General features: G+C 47.2%; 1 protein-coding gene across 1 annotated transcript; it reads right to left on the bottom strand.

Moving 5' to 3' along the window:
• Positions 1-1874: 1874 nt before the first annotated feature.
• Positions 1875-18406, bottom strand: DESI1 (desumoylating isopeptidase 1). Its single transcript, XM_084278743.1, has 6 exons — positions 18268-18406; positions 9178-9199; positions 8147-8216; positions 7393-7502; positions 6454-6576; positions 1875-5283 (listed from the first exon to the last, which is right to left on the bottom strand). Exons 1-6 carry the CDS (start codon positions 18356-18358, stop codon positions 5190-5192), a joined length of 510 nt encoding a protein of 169 aa, XP_084134869.1. The 5' UTR covers positions 18359-18406; the 3' UTR covers positions 1875-5189.
• Positions 18407-18423: the final 17 nt, after the last annotated feature.

Genomic DNA, 18423 nt, shown 5'->3' with positions numbered 1-18423 from the left:
GTTATGCTGAATTATAGGGCTTGTCATGGTGGGAGTACATATATCCCTCATCAGTTAACGTGTGGGTGTTTACTTCAGAACGAGTACTACAGAGTGTGTCTGCCATGGCGAGCTGAAGAGCAAGTAGAGATGCCTTCATGCATTTGGGTTGCTTTACTACCAGAAGCCGAAGAGCTGCTCTCCCCTGCAGCAGAGCTGCAAGCAGACACCCAGGACCCTCAAAAACCAGCCATGGGGTCACATAACACAGCAAACTCCCAGGGGTTAAGGAATACAAGCCTTTATTTTTCCTAAGCCATGACATGGAACGAAGATGAGACTTCCCACGCCTGGGTGGAAGAGGAAGAGCTGCCAGCTCACTCCTGCTGCAGCCCTGGCATTGTAGAGGCACTCGGTTCTCGCTGTAGCCAAGCTGCCTTATGGTCTTGGCTCCTGGCTGCTCCCACCTGCAGCTCTGTTGTCTGGGGGAGACCTTCCTCCTTGCTTTGACGTTACTCCGGACATCCCAAAAGCTGGAGCTGCTCTCCCGGGGCTCAGGTGCATCCCTGCGCCGCAAGGCAGCAGTGCCACCTCGGGGCACTTCCCAGAATTGGGAGTTCTGCTAAAACACGGGTCAGCAATCGCATTTTTGCACTCTTACCGTGCCACCGGGTTCATGCTGCCAGGAGAACTTTCCAAAGGTCCAACTACCTGCTGTGCTTTCTCCAGCTCATTTGTCACGCTGCTTTAGGAGCCGAACTCAAGCGAAAACACCTCTCCCAGCACCCTGTCTGCTGTTTGGTAGGGGCTGGTGAGGACTTGTGCCACGTTGGTTTCCCCGAGAGCAGGAGCCCCCTGCTCGGTGCCTACAGCTGCTCCTGCTCTTCACGTGGGTAAGCTCTGAGGTCAGGGCTGCTGCCGCTGGTCCCACCATTTAATACTTCACACTTAAACCACTCCTGAGACATCCCTTTGACTGCTGCTCAGACAGGCAGCAGTTGTCATTGTGAATAAACCCTCTGTTTCCAGCAGCAAGGGCAAGTATTTTGTTTGAGGTTTAGGAGTGTCTGTGAGGGCTGGCTTACACCATCTCGGGCTGCCTCTAAGGTTAAAGTTCTCCTCTTGTGTGTGCTCCCAGGTGCTTTATGGGGGGCAGTACTGGTACTCAACGGCAAACCAGCAACACAGTGACACAGCCCAAAATAACCCCAAACACAGACCTTTGTCTGCTCCTGCTACAAGCTCTGCTCTGTATCACACTCATACTGACTGTCATACAAACAGTGATCTGTGTGGCTCATCATTTGGATGCCATCAATAAGCATTCAGAAGGCTGGACCAAGCAGCATTCATTCCTTCCCCTGCTCCTTAACAGCCCACCAGGACAGGCATGATGGACAGCACTACATACTCCTCAGAAACATCCCATCTGCTGGCATGAAGTCTACTTCTCACAGCTGCTTTTTTCCCTCTTGAAAGTAGCATCACATCAATCATGAGCAGCTTACAGCCTCTTCCCCTGTGTAGGCTTTGTTGGGCCTCCTCTTCAGGCAGTCATCAGACCTTTCATGCTTGTGCACTTAGATGAGCAAGGGCTGTAGAAAACCTTGCTGACCAGCCTCCATTCCCCTCATCCAAGCTGTGTCAGTGTGGTCTTGGTAAGACCCCACAGAACTTACAGAAGGAAAATTTTCCCAAACCTAGAGAAGAATGTTGCCCGGGACAGTGCCAGGAAAGGGCAGTGCCCACTGCTACTTCCAGCAGCGGTACCTGGCACCAACTGTTCAGAGTGTTTCTCACCTTGCACCTTCCAGCTGGGACCAGAATGAAGATGACTTCTGGTCAGCTGAATTCGCTGGGCAGTTGTGTGGACACATGCATTCAAGCAGGAAAACTTGCTTTATTTCTTTTTATTGTCATAGAAAAAAAACCCACAAATAAATCAAAACATCACTTTCTGCCTAAAGACATTATTAACATTTTTTAAACGGCACAGGGAACCCCAGCAATACAAGACAGCATAGTAAGTGTGGGCAAAAGGCTCCTGTTCCCTTCTGGGAGCTCAGTTCCCTTGCCCCTTTGTCAATCAGCTGGCTGAAGTTCATCACCTATATACACTTACATACACTTCTCAGCCTAATTCATATTTGTAGGAGTAGGTATGGCTGGCTGGGACCTGGGGGCCAGAGTTTACACCTAGCCCTCTTTGGAAAAAATGGGGTTCCTAAGAGGCCTATGGGGTACAGGGGTCTCGTTACCCAGTAAGACCAAGCAAACAGGATTCCCTCCCACCGATCTTTTGCCACAGAAGACAGAGTAGGTCCCAAGCCCAGAAGACCCTCTAGGAGCTCCTTGGCTACTGCAAACAGTATATGGCCAAGTGAAATTTTACTCAGCGACCTTAAAGTAGCAGCATTATCTCTGCAAAGGGGCTGCTCAGGAAGGGAAAAAGCAGACTGCAAAATTCCCAGAGTGAACATCTTTTCTTTCCTGCCTCCTGAGAGGATGGGAAAAGTCCTGAAGTAAGCAGCCAAGCAGAAACCAGGCTCAGGACCTCCTGGGTGGTGGACGTACAGGGGGATTGCCTCACTGTGCAGAAGCGTGGGCCAGAAGCTGTGGCACCAGTGCTTCCACTGCAGGCAGCTGCACCTGAAGCCACAGCTGGCTGGAAGCATACCTAGATGTAGGGCTGCACCCTGTCAGCTTGACTATACCTGTTCAGCTGAGGAAGCACCAAGATCTCACAAGTAAGAGCATTCTGCGGCACAGTCGTGTGTGTGTCTCAGGGTGAGAGACTGGTTACTCTGCACTCAATAGGTGTGGGAAGAGACTGGAGAGGGCATACACACTAAACAGGGAAACAAAGCTCTGGCTTAGCAGAAACCACACCAATCCTTCCTCTGGGAGCACCAAAAGGCATTCATAAATGGTTTATTACAGAATGCTTTCTGCACACGGGGCATTTTGCTGGGGAAACAGTGAAAGCTTTTCTCTAAGCCTATCTCAGTACTAACTGCTACAGCTGTCTCCAAGCCCAGCCCATCAGACAGAACACCTAAGGAGAAGTTGATGGCACAAGCAGAGAATGACAAGAGGATTAAAAAAAAAAATCAGTCTGGGCTGCAAAGGCCACTGCTGTACACTGAGACCAGGCACACACAAACCAGACTGACAGTACTCTGTTTCCAGAGTATTTGACTGAGTGACTGAACCGCAGCTTCCCTCCGTCCCATCCCCGCAAACACACAAACCGTTACAGTCCACACTGGGAACCAGCGTGAGAAACTCTGATCAGACTGAATTACTCAGAGAAAGCCCAGCAGAGGAGAGGTATCTCCCCCAGGTATGCAGGAAGCTTCCAGTGCAGGAAGGTTGAGATGGGGGACTGAACCTGCAGCATTACTTTTCACAACAAAGCGCTGGACAGAAAGGGCTATACATTTGCATAGATGCTCTTCCAGCACCATCTGGGATGTGCAATCCCCATTTTAAGGAGCATCAGCAATGCTTGGGTGTTTGTCTGATGTCTGTGTTGTCTCCCTTCCTAAATGCAACTGCTGCAAAATTGTTCAGCAAAACAGTGTATAGACAGGGGGTTGGACCCGATGATCTCTTGAGGTCCCTTCCAACCCCTACAATTCTATGATTCTATGATTCTATGCATGGAAAGACATCAGTGTGGGACTCAAGGGGAGATGGCCAGACTCTTTTCAGTTGTCTGTGGGGACAGGACAAGGGGCAATGGCCTCAGGTTGGAGCACAGCAAATTCTGCACCAGTATGCAGAAAAACTTTTTCACAGTGAGGGTGACAGAGCCCTGGGACAGGCTGCCCAGAGGGGTGTGGAGTCTCCCTCTCTGGAAATATTCAAGCCCCGTCTGGATGCCGACCTGTGTGATCTGTCCTAGGGAACCTGCTTTGGCAGGGGGGTTGGACTCAATGATCTCTGGAGGTCCCTTCCAACCCCTACAATTGTGTGATTCTGTGCCAGTTCCTTCATCCCCCTGACCTTTCTCCACTGCAAATACCTGCAAAGCTCTAAGAACCTTAAGATGCAGTATTGATACAATCTACTGTCAGTCTAAGGACAGGACTGGTTCTGCATGTATCCCAATAAACTGTCTCACAGAAGAACAGCTTTATTCTACTCTTCCTCGTTTTCTTTATGTTTGGGGAGACCTACCACTTAAGCAGAACCCTCTCTGTGATGTGCTTGACTGCTTTGGGAAGGACAGCAATATGAAAGAGTTAGAACTCCTACTGTGCCTGCGTATTATCGTGCAGCTGCCATGCTACTTCTGCCTTACTGTACTGCAACTCTGGCTTGGCAAGAAAAAACCCAACCCCAACAACCAACCAACCCAGCTCTTATGCAAAGGTAAATAGTTAAAAAAGTTCTGTCTATCTACTGATAAGCTTACATGCGGGAAAAGGAAACATTTCACGTCATTTTATTTTCACCTGAAATTTGTTTCCAGCAGTTCTGCTCATGAGATTCTGTTGATTCAACTGGTTCTTTCCCATAACTCTTGGATCCAGCATTATGAGCTCTTGGTAGCCTTCAGTTCCAGCCTCCCTCCCCCAGGCATCTCATCTCATCCCACTGAACGTTACAACTTCACTGTGTGACACCAACACACAATTCAGCTTGACCAACGTCCCCACACAGCTATGCCACTGCAAATATTAGATCAGTTCAGCTTTTCCCCTGAGCAAACAACATAATGACAGCAAAATGTGCAGAAGACTAATCCTGGGACACCCTCACTTCCTAGGCTACCAATACTTCGTCTTTTTGGTACAGACCTCAGCAAATACCCCCATAATATAGGCAGTGACAGGAGAAAGAGATGCAAGCCTGCCAGGGATGGCTAGGACATCCCCTTATTTACCTCAAATTGTATAATGGGCCCTTGAATGCTCATGGAATGAATTCCCACTTACCAGCACAGGAGTTGCTTAGAAAGTGTCAGCCTATGTGGACAAGACAGCCTGTATAAATTAGTATAATACTAGTAGAAATTATGGCAATCTTTTTGGTAGCATTGTCTCACATGCACCCTGATAAATCCTCTCCCAAGGAAATTTTAAAATTTGTCTTGTAACTTCTGCAGAGTTAATTCTGATGGGAAATTATAAAATAGAAATCTGGTAGATTCTTGCTTAAAAAGGAAGAGGCCTGGTGAGGCTGGGCACACTGGGTCATTCCTGTTAGCTCTGTCCATTATGTCTGCTGAAGGTATTTCCTCCGGGTGGCTGGATCTGGGTGGTGTCCAGGAAGGGCCTTAAAGCTTGTCCAAAAGGTCTAAGAAGGTAAAGAAAGAAACATCTGAAATAGCTGACTTGCTAAACAACTTTTTCTGCTTACTGCTGAAGTGCACTCACTTCCTAGGGCGCGACCAAACCAACACTGTAGAAGCAAATTTGAAGAACAGATTTCCACTGCAAACTAAACCAAACTAATTTAACCTATTAAAGAAATATTACTGTTCAGTAACTTAAGACTCTTAAATGTGATTTTATAAAAGCCAGTTCTGAGTCCTAACACGCCCAGACTGCTAATGTGGCAATACCATGTCTGAAACTGGCTTTTAGCAACTCATTTTACTTAAGTGTGTGAACAAAATCCCTGTTGTGCAACTGCAGGGCTCCATGAAGCACCACATCAATACCAAAAACCGCTAGAATAGCCTGGAGCTCCCTTACAAGGCAGTGGTTCAACACTCACTGAATACCTTCTGTCGCAACCTGCAGCACCTGTCTTCTCCTCCACTGTGACTCACTGTTACAGAATTTATCTGATTTTGAGATATCTGAAGCGATAAGAGCCCAGGGTAGAGGACATGTCTCCCAAACAAGATGGTATACCATTGTTAAGGGAAGTAAAACCTAAATGATGGGGCTCAAATCATCCCACTGGGATCCTCACTGGCTGAGAGTTTAAAAAAAAAAATAAAGGTTGAGCTGAACCACCTGGCAGGAGCTTTTCCTCTTTTCCACACCCTCTTTTCCCAGCCAGTCCTAACTTTCAAACTGCAGTATTATTTTTAAAATCCCATCTCCCCTGCCTAGTCACAAGCAAAGCTGATACCTCCTCTGCAATTATGGTGCCCAGAGTAAGAGAAATGGCCTTTAACAGATAGTGGCTCCCTAAGACAAAAAAACCTGTGCCCTTTTCAGAAACTTTCTCTGCTTGTCTGGTCACAGATAAGAGACCATCACAAAAAAAAACCCTCGTAAAGGGGTAAAGGCAGAAAAACCACCTCCTGTCTTCTCAGTAATGCCAGTGCCAGTCAGCACTTGCCTTACAGTGTTGTAAGCGTTGAAGTAAAGCAAATAGCATCCTCTCCTTAATCTTATGCTGGTTCTCAGAGAGCCAGCAGAAACTGGTACCGCTGGCTCTGCCAAATCCTTAAGCATTTGGACAGATAGCATGAAGTAATAGACTCCAGAGAGGAGCAGCATGCATACTCACGTGGCAAGAACTTCAGCTGGAAGGTCGGTGATGTAGGAAGGGATTTTTCTTCCTGTCAGGAACTGTGCCACTTCATTACTGAAGGTGTTGCAGTTATGTTCAAAGAGGTTATAAGACTCTCCTCTGCGCCACAGGAAAGGAATTGAAACATAAAGACAGACTCAGTAATAGAGCAGAAAAACGTAGAGCCCTAGTGAGAAACATGTCCTTAGGTCAGCCCTTTTTTCCCCCCCAAAGAATTCTAAGGCAAATGGTAAAATACAGACATCAATTCACCTTCAGATTCAATTGAATCAGAGTGGAAAATGACATCTCTCTGCATCACTGACTTATTACAGTGGGTTTTTTAGAGGGTGAGGTCAGGTTTCTTCAATTAAAACCACAGAAAGAATAACGAGACAACACAGGAATTACTGATATTGAAATACAGCCAGAACACTAAATGCTACTGTTTCCTATTCTTGAGAGGAGAAAACTAGACTCTTTAACAGTCAAGACCTTGCTTTTACTCATCTGAAAGTTGGCAGCTTTACTACAACACTTCACCTATGAGTCACAGAGCAAAGCACTATTTACTGAAATGTTTCATATAATGCCTTCATTTCCCCTGGTGATTCTCTCAAAAACATTTCAGACATTATTCCATTTAAAAAAAACCCAAAACAAACAACCGATAACTAAGCAGTGTGAAAGACGTCCTGGGAGAATGCTTTCCCAGCCCAGCTCAAGGCTGGCACGCCAGAGTGTTGCCTAGCTGGTAGCTCCGTGCGTATCGGTGCATCAGTTCCAGTCTCACATTTGGAGAGTACCAAATAATGCACTGACAGAACACAGCTCTGACAGCAGGACGGGTTTCATAATACCTTTTTCTATTCTGCAATCCTTCCCCCAAGGGCTTTTTGATATTATACAGATTTTCTAGCAGAAGCTGCTCCTTACCGGAACACAGACTCTCCCAATGAGGAAAGATACTCCAGAAAAATTTCTTCTGTGACTTCCGTGTTGCCCAGATCAACAACTGAGTCTGGGGGGCCAAGAAGTGTCCCTCCCTGTAAAACCCAACAGCCAGAAGACAATGTCAAAGGGACAGACTGAATTCTTTCGGAGCACCCTATTGAATAGAGTCATTGTGGCTTGTCCAGGCACAAAAGGAGGAACCTCTGTGATGTCTGTCAAGCGAAAAGCTCTACCAGCCTCCTCTGGTTTGTACTCAGAGGATCAGCTGCATCATGCAACTTACATGGCAGGTCTTTGTGCTGAAAGCTCTATGCTATGGCAAAACGCTGCTTTAGAATGACCCATCAGCTTTGCCTCTCCAAAAACTGAAAGGTCTGACAAAACCTCATGACAGACATGTTTTTCTTAATTTCTAAAGGACGCCTCAAGTTTCCAAGTCTGCATGTAAAACCCATCCATACAGAACTGGACAAGGTCTCACTCTGGCAACGCGGCTGCAGAAGGTGCCTTGGACAGATAGAGTCTACCAGCAGAAGCAACCCCCAAACTATTTAGTTGGGCTTAAACCCACCGTCCATGCTTCTCCTCAGATGCCCTGTGCATCCATGGCAAGCAGCCACACCTGGCTGCATTCAGAAGCCTCTTGCTGCTTTTTCTAGAAGACAGTGACACAAGCAATTCTGATCAGGTGCCCCTATCACAAAATTACCTTATCAGAAAAATAAGTTTAACTTACAGGTGCACAGCTGGAGATTCCTCCACTGCCATAGAAGAACTCATCCTTATGGACTATTATGGAGGTGTGCCTGCCACAGAAAACAAAAACCAGGTGAAACAAAAGAAATATTTCACCTAGCACATAAATCACTGGTAAATTTATGTGCTCAAAGACATCACAAAGTGTGTAACTGAAAGAAAAGGTCAATGTGTTTCTGTACATAGGAACAGGATCTGCTGAGACATGAAAGGATGTGGAAGCAATGATTATCAAGCCTACTCTGACTCTGAAAGCGGTTGGGAAAGAACAGGCTTAGCTAGGTGCCCGAGAGCGAAGGAACACAGGAAGAGAGGGACTTCCACACCAGCACAAGACCTCCTTCCACCTCTCAGCTAAAGGGTCAAGGGTGAAGTCACAGTGATTGAGAGACAGACCTAGCCCAGATACCACAGTCAAAGAAGTCCATGTCTGATTGACACTGGCTGAGAAGGCCAATCACTGGAGATGGATCAATAGAGAGGAAAATGGATGGGGAAGGTTTTGGAGGTTTTTTCCCCCCTTTATTCACCTGCCCCTCTTCCCCCCTCCCCTTCCCCCCCCCCCCCCCCCCCCGAGTGTTGATACGAATTATAGCAAAGTGAGGGGTGTTTTGTAACCAAATGTAGCCACTTCTTATGTGCCAGAAGGCTGGATTCTGCAATACCTTCTTCCCACCTACTCCTTCACTCTCAGGTTTAGCCAAGCCTACAATTAGAAGACAAAGTGCTTGGGACAAGGACAACATCCTGCCCTTGAGAAAGTGTAAAACTGCACTGAGCTGCAGCAACTGCTACCCATACTATTTTCCAGGAGAGCCACTGAGCTTTGGATAGAGACATTTACTAAGTGCCTGACTGTTAATCTGCATGCAGGAACAAAAAGTGCCTCGGTCTTTCTTCAGCACCAAAACGCTCTTAAGATCTGAAGCATATATAATCTCATACTGAAAGGACTTCCTACACAGCACAGTGTTTAATACACATTATGCAACTGAAATCTAGGTCACTTACCAGATGCCATCCAGCTGTTTCCCTGTATGCAGAGAAAAGAAGAGTTATTAGCAACATATTCTCCAGATTTCAGTCTACTCTCTGTCAATCACTTAGGAACCATGCTTATTATTTCACCATGACAGCAATACCAAAGATTTCATCCTGGAGTTGCTGCTAAAGAAACAGAATGGCTCTCTTTCAAATGAATACTCCATCTGGACTACTACTGTACTTTTTCCCCCTTCTGCATGCAGAGGTGGCAATGCCACCCTAACTTGCCAGTGCTTACCCTTCCTTGGGGTTTGTCTATGGACCAAGAAAGGAAACCTTTTCTTAAAATTAGAGTTTTCAGTCAGGACTAGAAGAGTTGAATTTTACACTGATTTCATAACTGCAGGCAGTTAGCCAGCAGAGAGTATTCAGTCTTCTTTTTTTCAGTAACTGCTGAGAGATCTGATTTGAACATTCCATCTATGGCGATAGTCTTTACAATCTATTCCATGGTTTCCTCCTTTCCCTCCCTCCTCTTGCCCTTAAAAACTAACAGATTAAGTAGGAGTTGGGGAGGGCAGAAGTGCAGGGTCAAAATTCATACAAGGGTTTTGTAGAACACAGCAGCAAAGGCTTGTTTCAGGTACCACTAAACTGATAAAATCACGGCGTCTTTGAGAAAAGGTCCCTCCTGAAATGCTTTTCTGGGTCCCTAGAAATGGGAAACCTAAACCTCTCTGTGTTCATGGTAGGATCTCCGAAATCAAACATCTCTTCAAAGGCTCACCCACTGTTAATGCTCTATCTCAATTGTTTTATCTACCATAACCTAAAGGCTTGTTGGTTCCTGTTATCAGACCCCTTTTTTACCTTGCAGGCAGCCACAGCATGCCATGACAGATGTGCCAAACAAGGTGCACAACACCCAGAGAAGTGAATTTAGACCAGAAAAACTGTATGCACACCAACACTTGGTACTCTCCTGAACCCGAGCAGTCAACTGAATGGTCCTCCGCTGTAGCTGCTGCTTGCTTGCAGCAGGCTCCTCATCCTTTTAGTCTGCCTCCAGGTAGAAGAGCTCTCCCCCAGCAAACCATTTCCCCCACGACTATCCTTTATATCCAGCAGCACCTCTTCCAAGGTGTTTTGTTGTTATTGTTCAAGTCTTATATACCAGAATGTGATGTGATGCCCTGCTAAAGTCATCTGCACCTTTCCCAGAGCCAGATAAGAAACACTGTAGATAGGGGAAATAAAAAAAACAACTTTTGGCCAGCAGGCTTTGCTCTGGTTTGGATGTGATCTGTTTGTATCTCACCAGCTTCAGGCCTCCCAGTGCCAGCCACGGACCTTCTCAGTTCCTGAATTCTGGGCCATTATGTCTAGATATTACCTTCCTGCTTTAGATGCAGCCTCAGAGCTGTGGTCTTTATTTTTATGTTTTAAAGATGCTTGTAACGTTCAGGCTTTTCTTAGCTATCTTGAGGGCCACTGCCTTAACTGTCTCAGCATTTAGCTGCACCCCTCATCACACTGTCAGCCTTGTTTCTCTCTCCCTAGCAACTATTCCACCAGTCACCCTGCTTGGATTCTCACAGCTTATGACGCTGAAAGCACATTGCAGCTGCTTTTCAAAGGATGGCATCAGATGCTCAGAATGACAATAAATTATTTCACTTATACAAAGTTTGGTAAAAATGAAGCATGGCTGAGTTGTGTTCCCCTGCTCCCTCCCCACAATTCCCAAAGAACCAGCAGAACATTACACGCTGAGCTTGGGTTAGTTTATCAGGTGCCTAAAGGTAAATGCTGGTTTGACAGAGCAGTATTTCATCCCTCTGCCTCTGCCTCTGGGATGCTGCCTTCTCTACTGAAGCTTTAGGGGTCATGCTTCTTCTGTTGGTGTCCAGTTTCTGAGATACTTGGTGCAGTAGCTGTGATGGGGTATGTTGTCCCAGTTCCACTTGTCCTGTGGAAAGACATTCTCCAATTGTCCTTATTCAGCATCAACAGCCTACAGGGATGCAGAGGCATTGCATCTACCTGTCTGTAGGCAGAGGGTCTTGGGGTGTTTATCCCCTCCTACTCCTCTGCCAAGGCTGTTTGGGGCTGAGTGCCAGGAGTGAATACACTGCTTTGAAGCAGCAGTAACTCTTCACCAGTTGTTTTCCTCAGGCAAAACCAACTTTCTGTCATCAGCAGGACCGGGTAAAACAGAGGAACAAAACTGCTGAGGATAATCCTTCAAGAGCTCTGAGAAAAGGATGTTTATGTGTCAAAGTAAGGAATAAACTATCACTACCAGCTTTTTTCCACTCAAGTCCGAAGCAAAATAAGCACAGATTAGATACCTGCTTCAGGAGAGGGTCGTGAAAGAATGGTGGTAGGGAAAAGGATGCTGTGACAACAGAGACAGTTTTGAACAGTTTTGAAGTAGGTGGATTGATCTGTCACTACCATGGATCACAGCCAGGCAGCAAGCATATTCACCATCAACCCGTTGCATAGAAACACAGGCACGGAGTAGGATGAAGGCCAGAAGATAGTAGCAATGATGAGAAAACTGCAGCAGTGTGTTGCAACACCTCAGGAGTATCTGCTGCCCCTTTCCCATGTCCCATGCTGTTGTGCTGCTTGATTCTCTGGCCCTTGCTTCACACCTTCCCTATCAGAGCTTTCACCTTGCGGCCTGGAGCTGCCAGAAACCAGTGACACCCCAGGCTCATCAGCAGTGCACAGGAGTGCACTATCCAAACTTGAGCAGTTGGCCTATGATGGGCTCTACCTCTTGGCTTTGCATAGTTAGTGTTCTGCATATCTGTTAATAAATTATTACACATTTGGTCACAATAACACACTGCTTTCCACAAGCAACTTGAACTTTATCCTTCAGGGCAGAGAAACAAACCATTTCAAAGGCAGCATGTACTGGAATCATATCTGTCCTTTTGCATGCTAAATGGAAATAGAACATCTCAATATTTACTGTCACAGACACTTTCAGCAGAGGATGGAAGGCATTCCACAAGGTTCCCCCTGGATTCTGTGTGCAGGTGAAAGAGTTCTAGCAGATGCTGGCACCATCACAGGAGCTGCTGGGAACCCACTCAAGCAATACAACACCTACTTGAAAGGATCACTGCAGCAAAGGCTGCCACACATTGGGCTGCCATAGCAAGACTGTAGCCAGCAGCTCAAGGGAGGGAACTATTTCCCTCTATTTGACACTTAGGAGACCACATCTGGAGTGTTGTGTCCACTTTTGGATCCCCTCAGTACAATACACTACCACACTGGGCTGGAACACTTGCAGTATAGAAGAACAGCTGAGAGAACTGGCCCGTTGGCCTCAAGAAGAGAAGGTCGAGTCCTTATTGCCATCTAAAACTACCTAATGGGTATGGAGGAATGGGAGCCCTGTCCCACTCAGAGGTGCACAGGGAAAGGCAGTGGGTGCAAGTTAGAAAATGGAAAATTCCCAACTCAGGAAGAGGAGGAGAAGAATTTACCATGAAATTAGTCCAACACAGGGGCAGGGGTCCAGCAAGCATGTGGGATTTCCATCCTCAGAGATCCTCAGGACACAGCTGCCCAGGACCCTGAAGAATCTACTTTTACCCCATCTACCTAGAGCAGGACACCCAGAGGTCCCTTTCCACCCATGCAATTCTCTGACTGTATGAATAAAACCCACACAGGATCCAGGAAAGGGACTTTGCATCAGACCTCACTCCAACCCTGGGGGGCTCCGCTCTGGCCACTACACATGAAGTCTGTAGCCAGCAACAGGCAGCAACTGCCAGGGCAATAACAGAAGAGCTTTTGGCAAGTGAAGCCACCTGTCTTCACAAGGCACGTCTGTCTGAAGCTGCTCAGCTAGGCCAGTTTGTGCCAAGCACTGGTTTGTTGATCTTAATGGAGCTGCTGACCTGCTATTTCTGCTTGGCTCCTGTAAGACATTAACCAGGCTGGCATTGTGGAAAAAACATGCCAGATCTGCAGCACCGATGACAATAAGGCATCCATGGTAACCCCCCAGCCTGCTGCAGAGAAAATAAAGTCCCTCTCTGCCACTGGTGGACTGTGTTTGGTCAGAGGCAGTGCAAGCCTCCCCAGTGACAGCACTGTTGGGGAATCCCATACCTAAGAAACCTGCCATTATTGGCCACAAATGCATCACCCAGAGACATACAAGACCAAGAACTTTTAGTACACTGCTGCAGTTTCCCATGCTGCACAGCTGGCTGTTGTCATCTCAGCCCCAAACTGACTGACAGAGGACTAACTCAATGGCCTCCAGCTTCTGAGGACAGCTCAGCAAGAATTTCAGTGTTTTTCTGTTGCATCATGTCAGATATTCTGTACAGACCTTCATAGACACCATCATCTTCTTCCTGAAGCCTTACCTCTGTTGGTGTTCCTCCTGCATGAACGTGAAGCAACTGGGACTAACCTGCTCTGCCTCATGAGCTGATGCAAGGCAAGCTACCTCCCACTTGTCACAGACCACCAACATGGAGGTGAAAATGACCGTGTTGTATCTTTGACAGAGCTTAGGGTGACAGCTTGCCAGTCTTTGGAAACCTGATCACATACTTGGCCTTTAAGTCTTTTTATTTTTCCTTCTTGCTGAAGTGCTTATATAGATCTTTCCTGAAAATACTCATTAGAGCCCAGGAGGGTATGCCAAGTCAGCACAGATCTGGGTGCTTAAGCATCTCAAAGACTCTAATTGTTTGTATGAGGCAGAGTATCATCTGGAAAGCAAAGGTCTTTTTATTTGCTGTTATTTTTCTCTGTAACATTCATAGCTCAAATACTTTCATGGTGCTTACACAAGACAGAAGCCTATGAGGAAGATACAACATTCAAATGCAGCAAACGATTCCAGGACCATCAGCTTCATCACAGAAACATGGAGAATGAAGTAGTTTGTTTTGTTTGTTGTACAACTGATTCAAGAGGCTGTCACTGTTAGGATACAAGGGTACTCTGAAAGAAGCAATCCCATATAATTTTAGAATACAATCAAACAGGATTACTTCCATGCTTGGATTTATCTGGAAGGCCAAGCAGAATGGAGATTAGATGCTCAGCAGTTTATTTTACTGGCAGTTAATTTTTTAATCTTGAGTGCCACACAGTGTAGTTTGTTCCTGTGCATTTTAAATATCAAATCAAAGTGGCATTTGTTTATTAATCCAAGTTACTAGACTGAAGGGCAGAGTTCTGAGACATGAAGGAATTATACAAGTCAATGGGCACTCCGTTTGCCCCATTCAGTGCTCAGACCATCCATCCCTCAGCACAAGAACATCACCTGTTCCTGACCCCTGAAGTAAAGAAATAACAGGAAACTTAGCATTTTTAACAATGTATCTATGCTCTGCAACAGACATTCAAACCCCAGAAGAACCCAAGAGAGCCCAGCAAAGTAGCAAACTTGTCACCTGTGAAACTGGAAGGGATATAATTTGGTCATCCAGGGTGAGTATTTCTAGCAGTGCACGGCTTTGCATGTTGTTGCAATTCCCTTAGGCCAATCCATTAAGATTCCTGCCCTTTTAGAATTGAAAATTATCCTAATTAATCAAGCACAATTCCTATTTGCTACTGAGGGAGCTTAACGGAGTCAAAAATTTAGGGAGAGGGAGGAGTCTGCTTCGGTTCCCTCTCCTTGAGGTGCCTACCAGGACCAAGATGCAGGCTAGGCTGGGGGAGGGTAACACACTTGGCTTTCACGAAATCCCTAGCAAATGCTTTGGAGCAAAGCTGATGGAATCTCACTGCTGGAGCAATTCTAAACTCTTCAGAGCATGCGGAAGGAGAAACACAGAATCACAGCCTGGGTTGGGTTGGAAGGGACCACCTGGTTCCAACCCCCTTGCCATGGGCAGGGATACCATCCACCAGCCCAGGCTGCCCAAAGCCCCATCCGAACGTGGCCTTGAACACTGCCAGGGAGGGGTTAGTCACGGCTTCTCTTGGCAGCCTGTGCCAGGGCCTCACCACTAGAGAAGCTACATCCTTCTAGCAGTTATTTAGCTCCAACTCTTTCTGGGCTGTTAAGTCCTTACAGCTGAATGTATCGCTTAAAAATTTCAACTGACACATACACCCCGCCAACTCACTGTTAATTCACACAGTGTGGAGCCAAAGCTGCTGTGGTAAACTTAAGTTCCTGCCCATTCTGTGAGTCCCATGTACAATAACCTCAGTTGCAGGACAGGAGAACTTTGGGAACTGCAAGCCATTTTACTTTAAGCCCTTGATGCAACAGGATTTTAATCTTCCTGAAATATTTCTCTGCCTTTGGACATCTACTTCAATTTGCACAGGCTGAGAACGGGGGAGAGAGAGGGAACAGTACCTATAGAAAGACACAAAGAGCAACAGCTCACAAATGGTATGTATGCCACTTCTGATACCAAAGGCAATTGAACCACAATATTTGGTCAAGTTTGGAATAAAACATTCACTGAAACATTACAATAACCTCACAGAAAAGTAAGAAGAAAAAATTAGTCTGGCTAAAAAAGAAAAAAACCTGCCAAGAGAAGCAGAAAGGTGTCCAAAAGCCAGGACTGAGTCACCCGAAAGCCTGCTATCAACAGTGGTGTACAGCTCTACCTTTCAAGTTCACCACTCAGCCGCTCTGCAGAGACTGAAAAAGCTAGGGTAACATTTAGGCATCACAGCTGATCCCTGAAAGCTGCACTGACATAAGCCATCACACCTCTGGATCCTACCAGCACCTGAGGACACCATACGGGTGTCTCTAGCAGTGGTCAGCCCCACAAGAATTCAGAATCGTAAGATTCAACCCTCTCTCACTGAGGGATACAAGTTTCTGTTTTCAAGCATGCCAGGAATCGATCTCACCACAATCAATTATTGTATTTGTTTCTAATCTCTAAAATGCATGTATTTCAGATGTTACAGAGTTAGCAATCGCAGCAAAAGCATCATTTTGGTTAAACTTGGCACCTATGGAAAGAGTACCAGAAGCAGAGATGACAAATGTTTAGCACCAAATCCTCTAATAACTCCTTTCCTCTTCAATTCCTGAGACTTACCCTGATGACGTAGTTTATGAACATCACTGACCAAAAAAATAGAAAAATGGCTATTGACCAGCTGAAGGTTGATGTACAGAGAAGCAGCAACAGTTTTTGTTGTTCTTCAAGGAAAAAAAAAAGTGTGTATGTGAGAACAGAGGAGTATTGTCTCCATCCCTTTGCTCTTGGGGAGGTTTCTAATCCAGAGGTGTGACAGAGCTAAGTGAAAACACACAGAAGATACTTAACTCGAAGGAAAAAAGGAACAAACAACGCATTGTTTTACAGACAATCCGGTCGCTGGTTCCACGTAACCCCCAGTGTTCTGCAGTCTGCCGTGTCACTGTGACCACGCAGGCCTAGTTGGCCCCGTTCCATGAGCGTCTGAAGGCAGCTAGTCACCGGGCAGCGCTCCCCAGCACCACTTCCTGCGCCACCAAGACACTGCTCGGGTTCTGAACTCTTTCTTTTCACTGCTCAGGCTCCTGGAAACTCAGCACCAAGCTGTACCTCAAGCACAAAGGTTTTAAGTTGCTGTTTGGATAGCACAACGACTAAAAAGCGCTGTTTTTATGCAGCAGAAATTCAGAAAGCTGAAGGGTCCCACGACTGACTCTGCGGGTAATAAGAGAGCTGAAAAGCCATCACCTGATCTGTGTGAAGGTTGGTGCAGAGCTATGCACAGAAATAGGCTGTCACTGTACAAGTAGGTCTGTGTCTGGACCAACACTTGGAAATAAGACTGATTAGAATCTGCTCAACTCCAACACGGGTAAATTATGCACACAGTAACCTGCATCTGAACATTTGTGATTCTCAGCACAACACAAAACAGGCCTGATACGAACTTACAGGTGAAACGTTACTTCCCCAAGGGCTACAAGAGAAGCGACTCTGACAACACAAAAAGTTTTGAGGTTAGCCCACATCTCCCAAAGTTGCTGTTCCTGCCTGTCTAACGGAGCACATCACATATGTTCTCTATAATTTTACTCTCAACTTTGCAAGCCTACCATTGATGTGTATGAAACCTCATGCTAAGAACTATCTGGACTTTCGTTTTAAGCCCTGAAGAAAAGCACAAAATCTCCTCATAGGACAGATGAGTGAAGTGAATGCCAAGAAACTGTAAAACAAGATTACATGGAGCCATCTGTTCAGACACTAAGCCTGTTGGGGAGTCTGTCTCAGACTGCTGGTCTGACACGGGCCAGAGCCTACCCGTAACAGGTAGGAGCCACTCTCTTGTTGCATTTCTACTTCACACTTCCAAAATTTCAAGCAAAACCTGTTCCCTTTGCATCCCCAGTCCAGGGCCCAGTTGGAAATGCATTCATTCGTGGTAAGACACACAACAGCCTTCTACACACACTCTGAAGGAGGTGGTGGCTAACCGTGCATCGCAAGCCCTGCAGCACCCAGCCCAGCCCTCCCTCACAACATGGAGCTGTTTGAACTCAATAACCTTGTAAACAGCAGGCAGCTTTCTCCCAGTTCAGCCCTCCTGCCAAGGCATGGCAGCAGCTGGGGTGTTGAGAAGCGAGCCTTCCCTCACTCCAGGGGCTAAGTAATGCTTTTAATTAGCCTTTAGTAAATAAAACTAATGAAGCGGCAAAGGGCAGGGGGGGAAGGGAGGTTGGGCCCTGTTCACCTGGAGGCACCTTACCGGCACAGCTCGCTCCGCGGGGGATGGCGGCAGGGATGCCGCAGCTAACACCCACTTTTCTCCCCACGCCTCAGGCCGCCAAGCCAGGCCCCCCGCTCCCGAGCCGCCTGTCAGCCAGCGCCGCGGCCCGGCACTACCGCAGCCGCCGGGCGCTGCCCGTGCCCTCAGGGAGCCCTTCCCCGGCGGGCCGCTCCCTCGGGAGGACGAAAAGTCCCCCCCGGGGATGAAGGGGGTGGTGGGGGGGTGTTTTCGGCCCCGTTCCGCGGCGAGGCGTGGCCGTGACGGTCGGTGGGGGAAAACGAGCCCTCGGGAAGCGGCGGCGGCGGGAGGTGCGGGGTGGGCCCAGCGCGGAGGCGGTGCGGTGCCGACGCGGAGCCCCCACTGCGCTCTTACCCAGCATGAGGGGGCTGAGGCGCCGGGCCATGCCCTTGGACAGGTCGTACACATAGAGCTTCACGGGGTGCAGGGCCAGCGGCTCCTCCATGGGGGCACGGGTACAGCCGCCGGGCGGCACCCGGAGCCCTGACAGGCGCCCGCCGTCCGGCCGAG

Source organism: Gallinula chloropus (genome assembly GCF_964237585.1).
Source record: "Gallinula chloropus genome assembly, chromosome: 1".
Lineage (NCBI taxonomy): Eukaryota > Metazoa > Chordata > Aves > Gruiformes > Rallidae > Gallinula > Gallinula chloropus.
Note: the sequence above shows the minus strand (reverse complement) of the source record. Positions and strands in the feature narration are given on the sequence as shown.

Bases quoted from the DNA above. Each gene is read 5' to 3' on its own strand.
- DESI1 (XM_084278743.1), bottom strand. From the start codon at position 18,358: ATGGAGGAGCCGCTGGCCCTGCACCCCGTGAAGCTCTATGTGTACGAC. The intron at 7,503-8,146 runs GTAAGTTAAACT...TGGGTTTTACAG, and splicing joins GAATCTCCAGCTGTGCACCT to GGAGGGACACTTCTTGGCCC. The intron at 5,284-6,453 runs GTGAGTATGCAT...TTACCTTCTTAG, and splicing joins CCAGCTGAAGTTCTTGCCAC to ACCTTTTGGACAAGCTTTAA.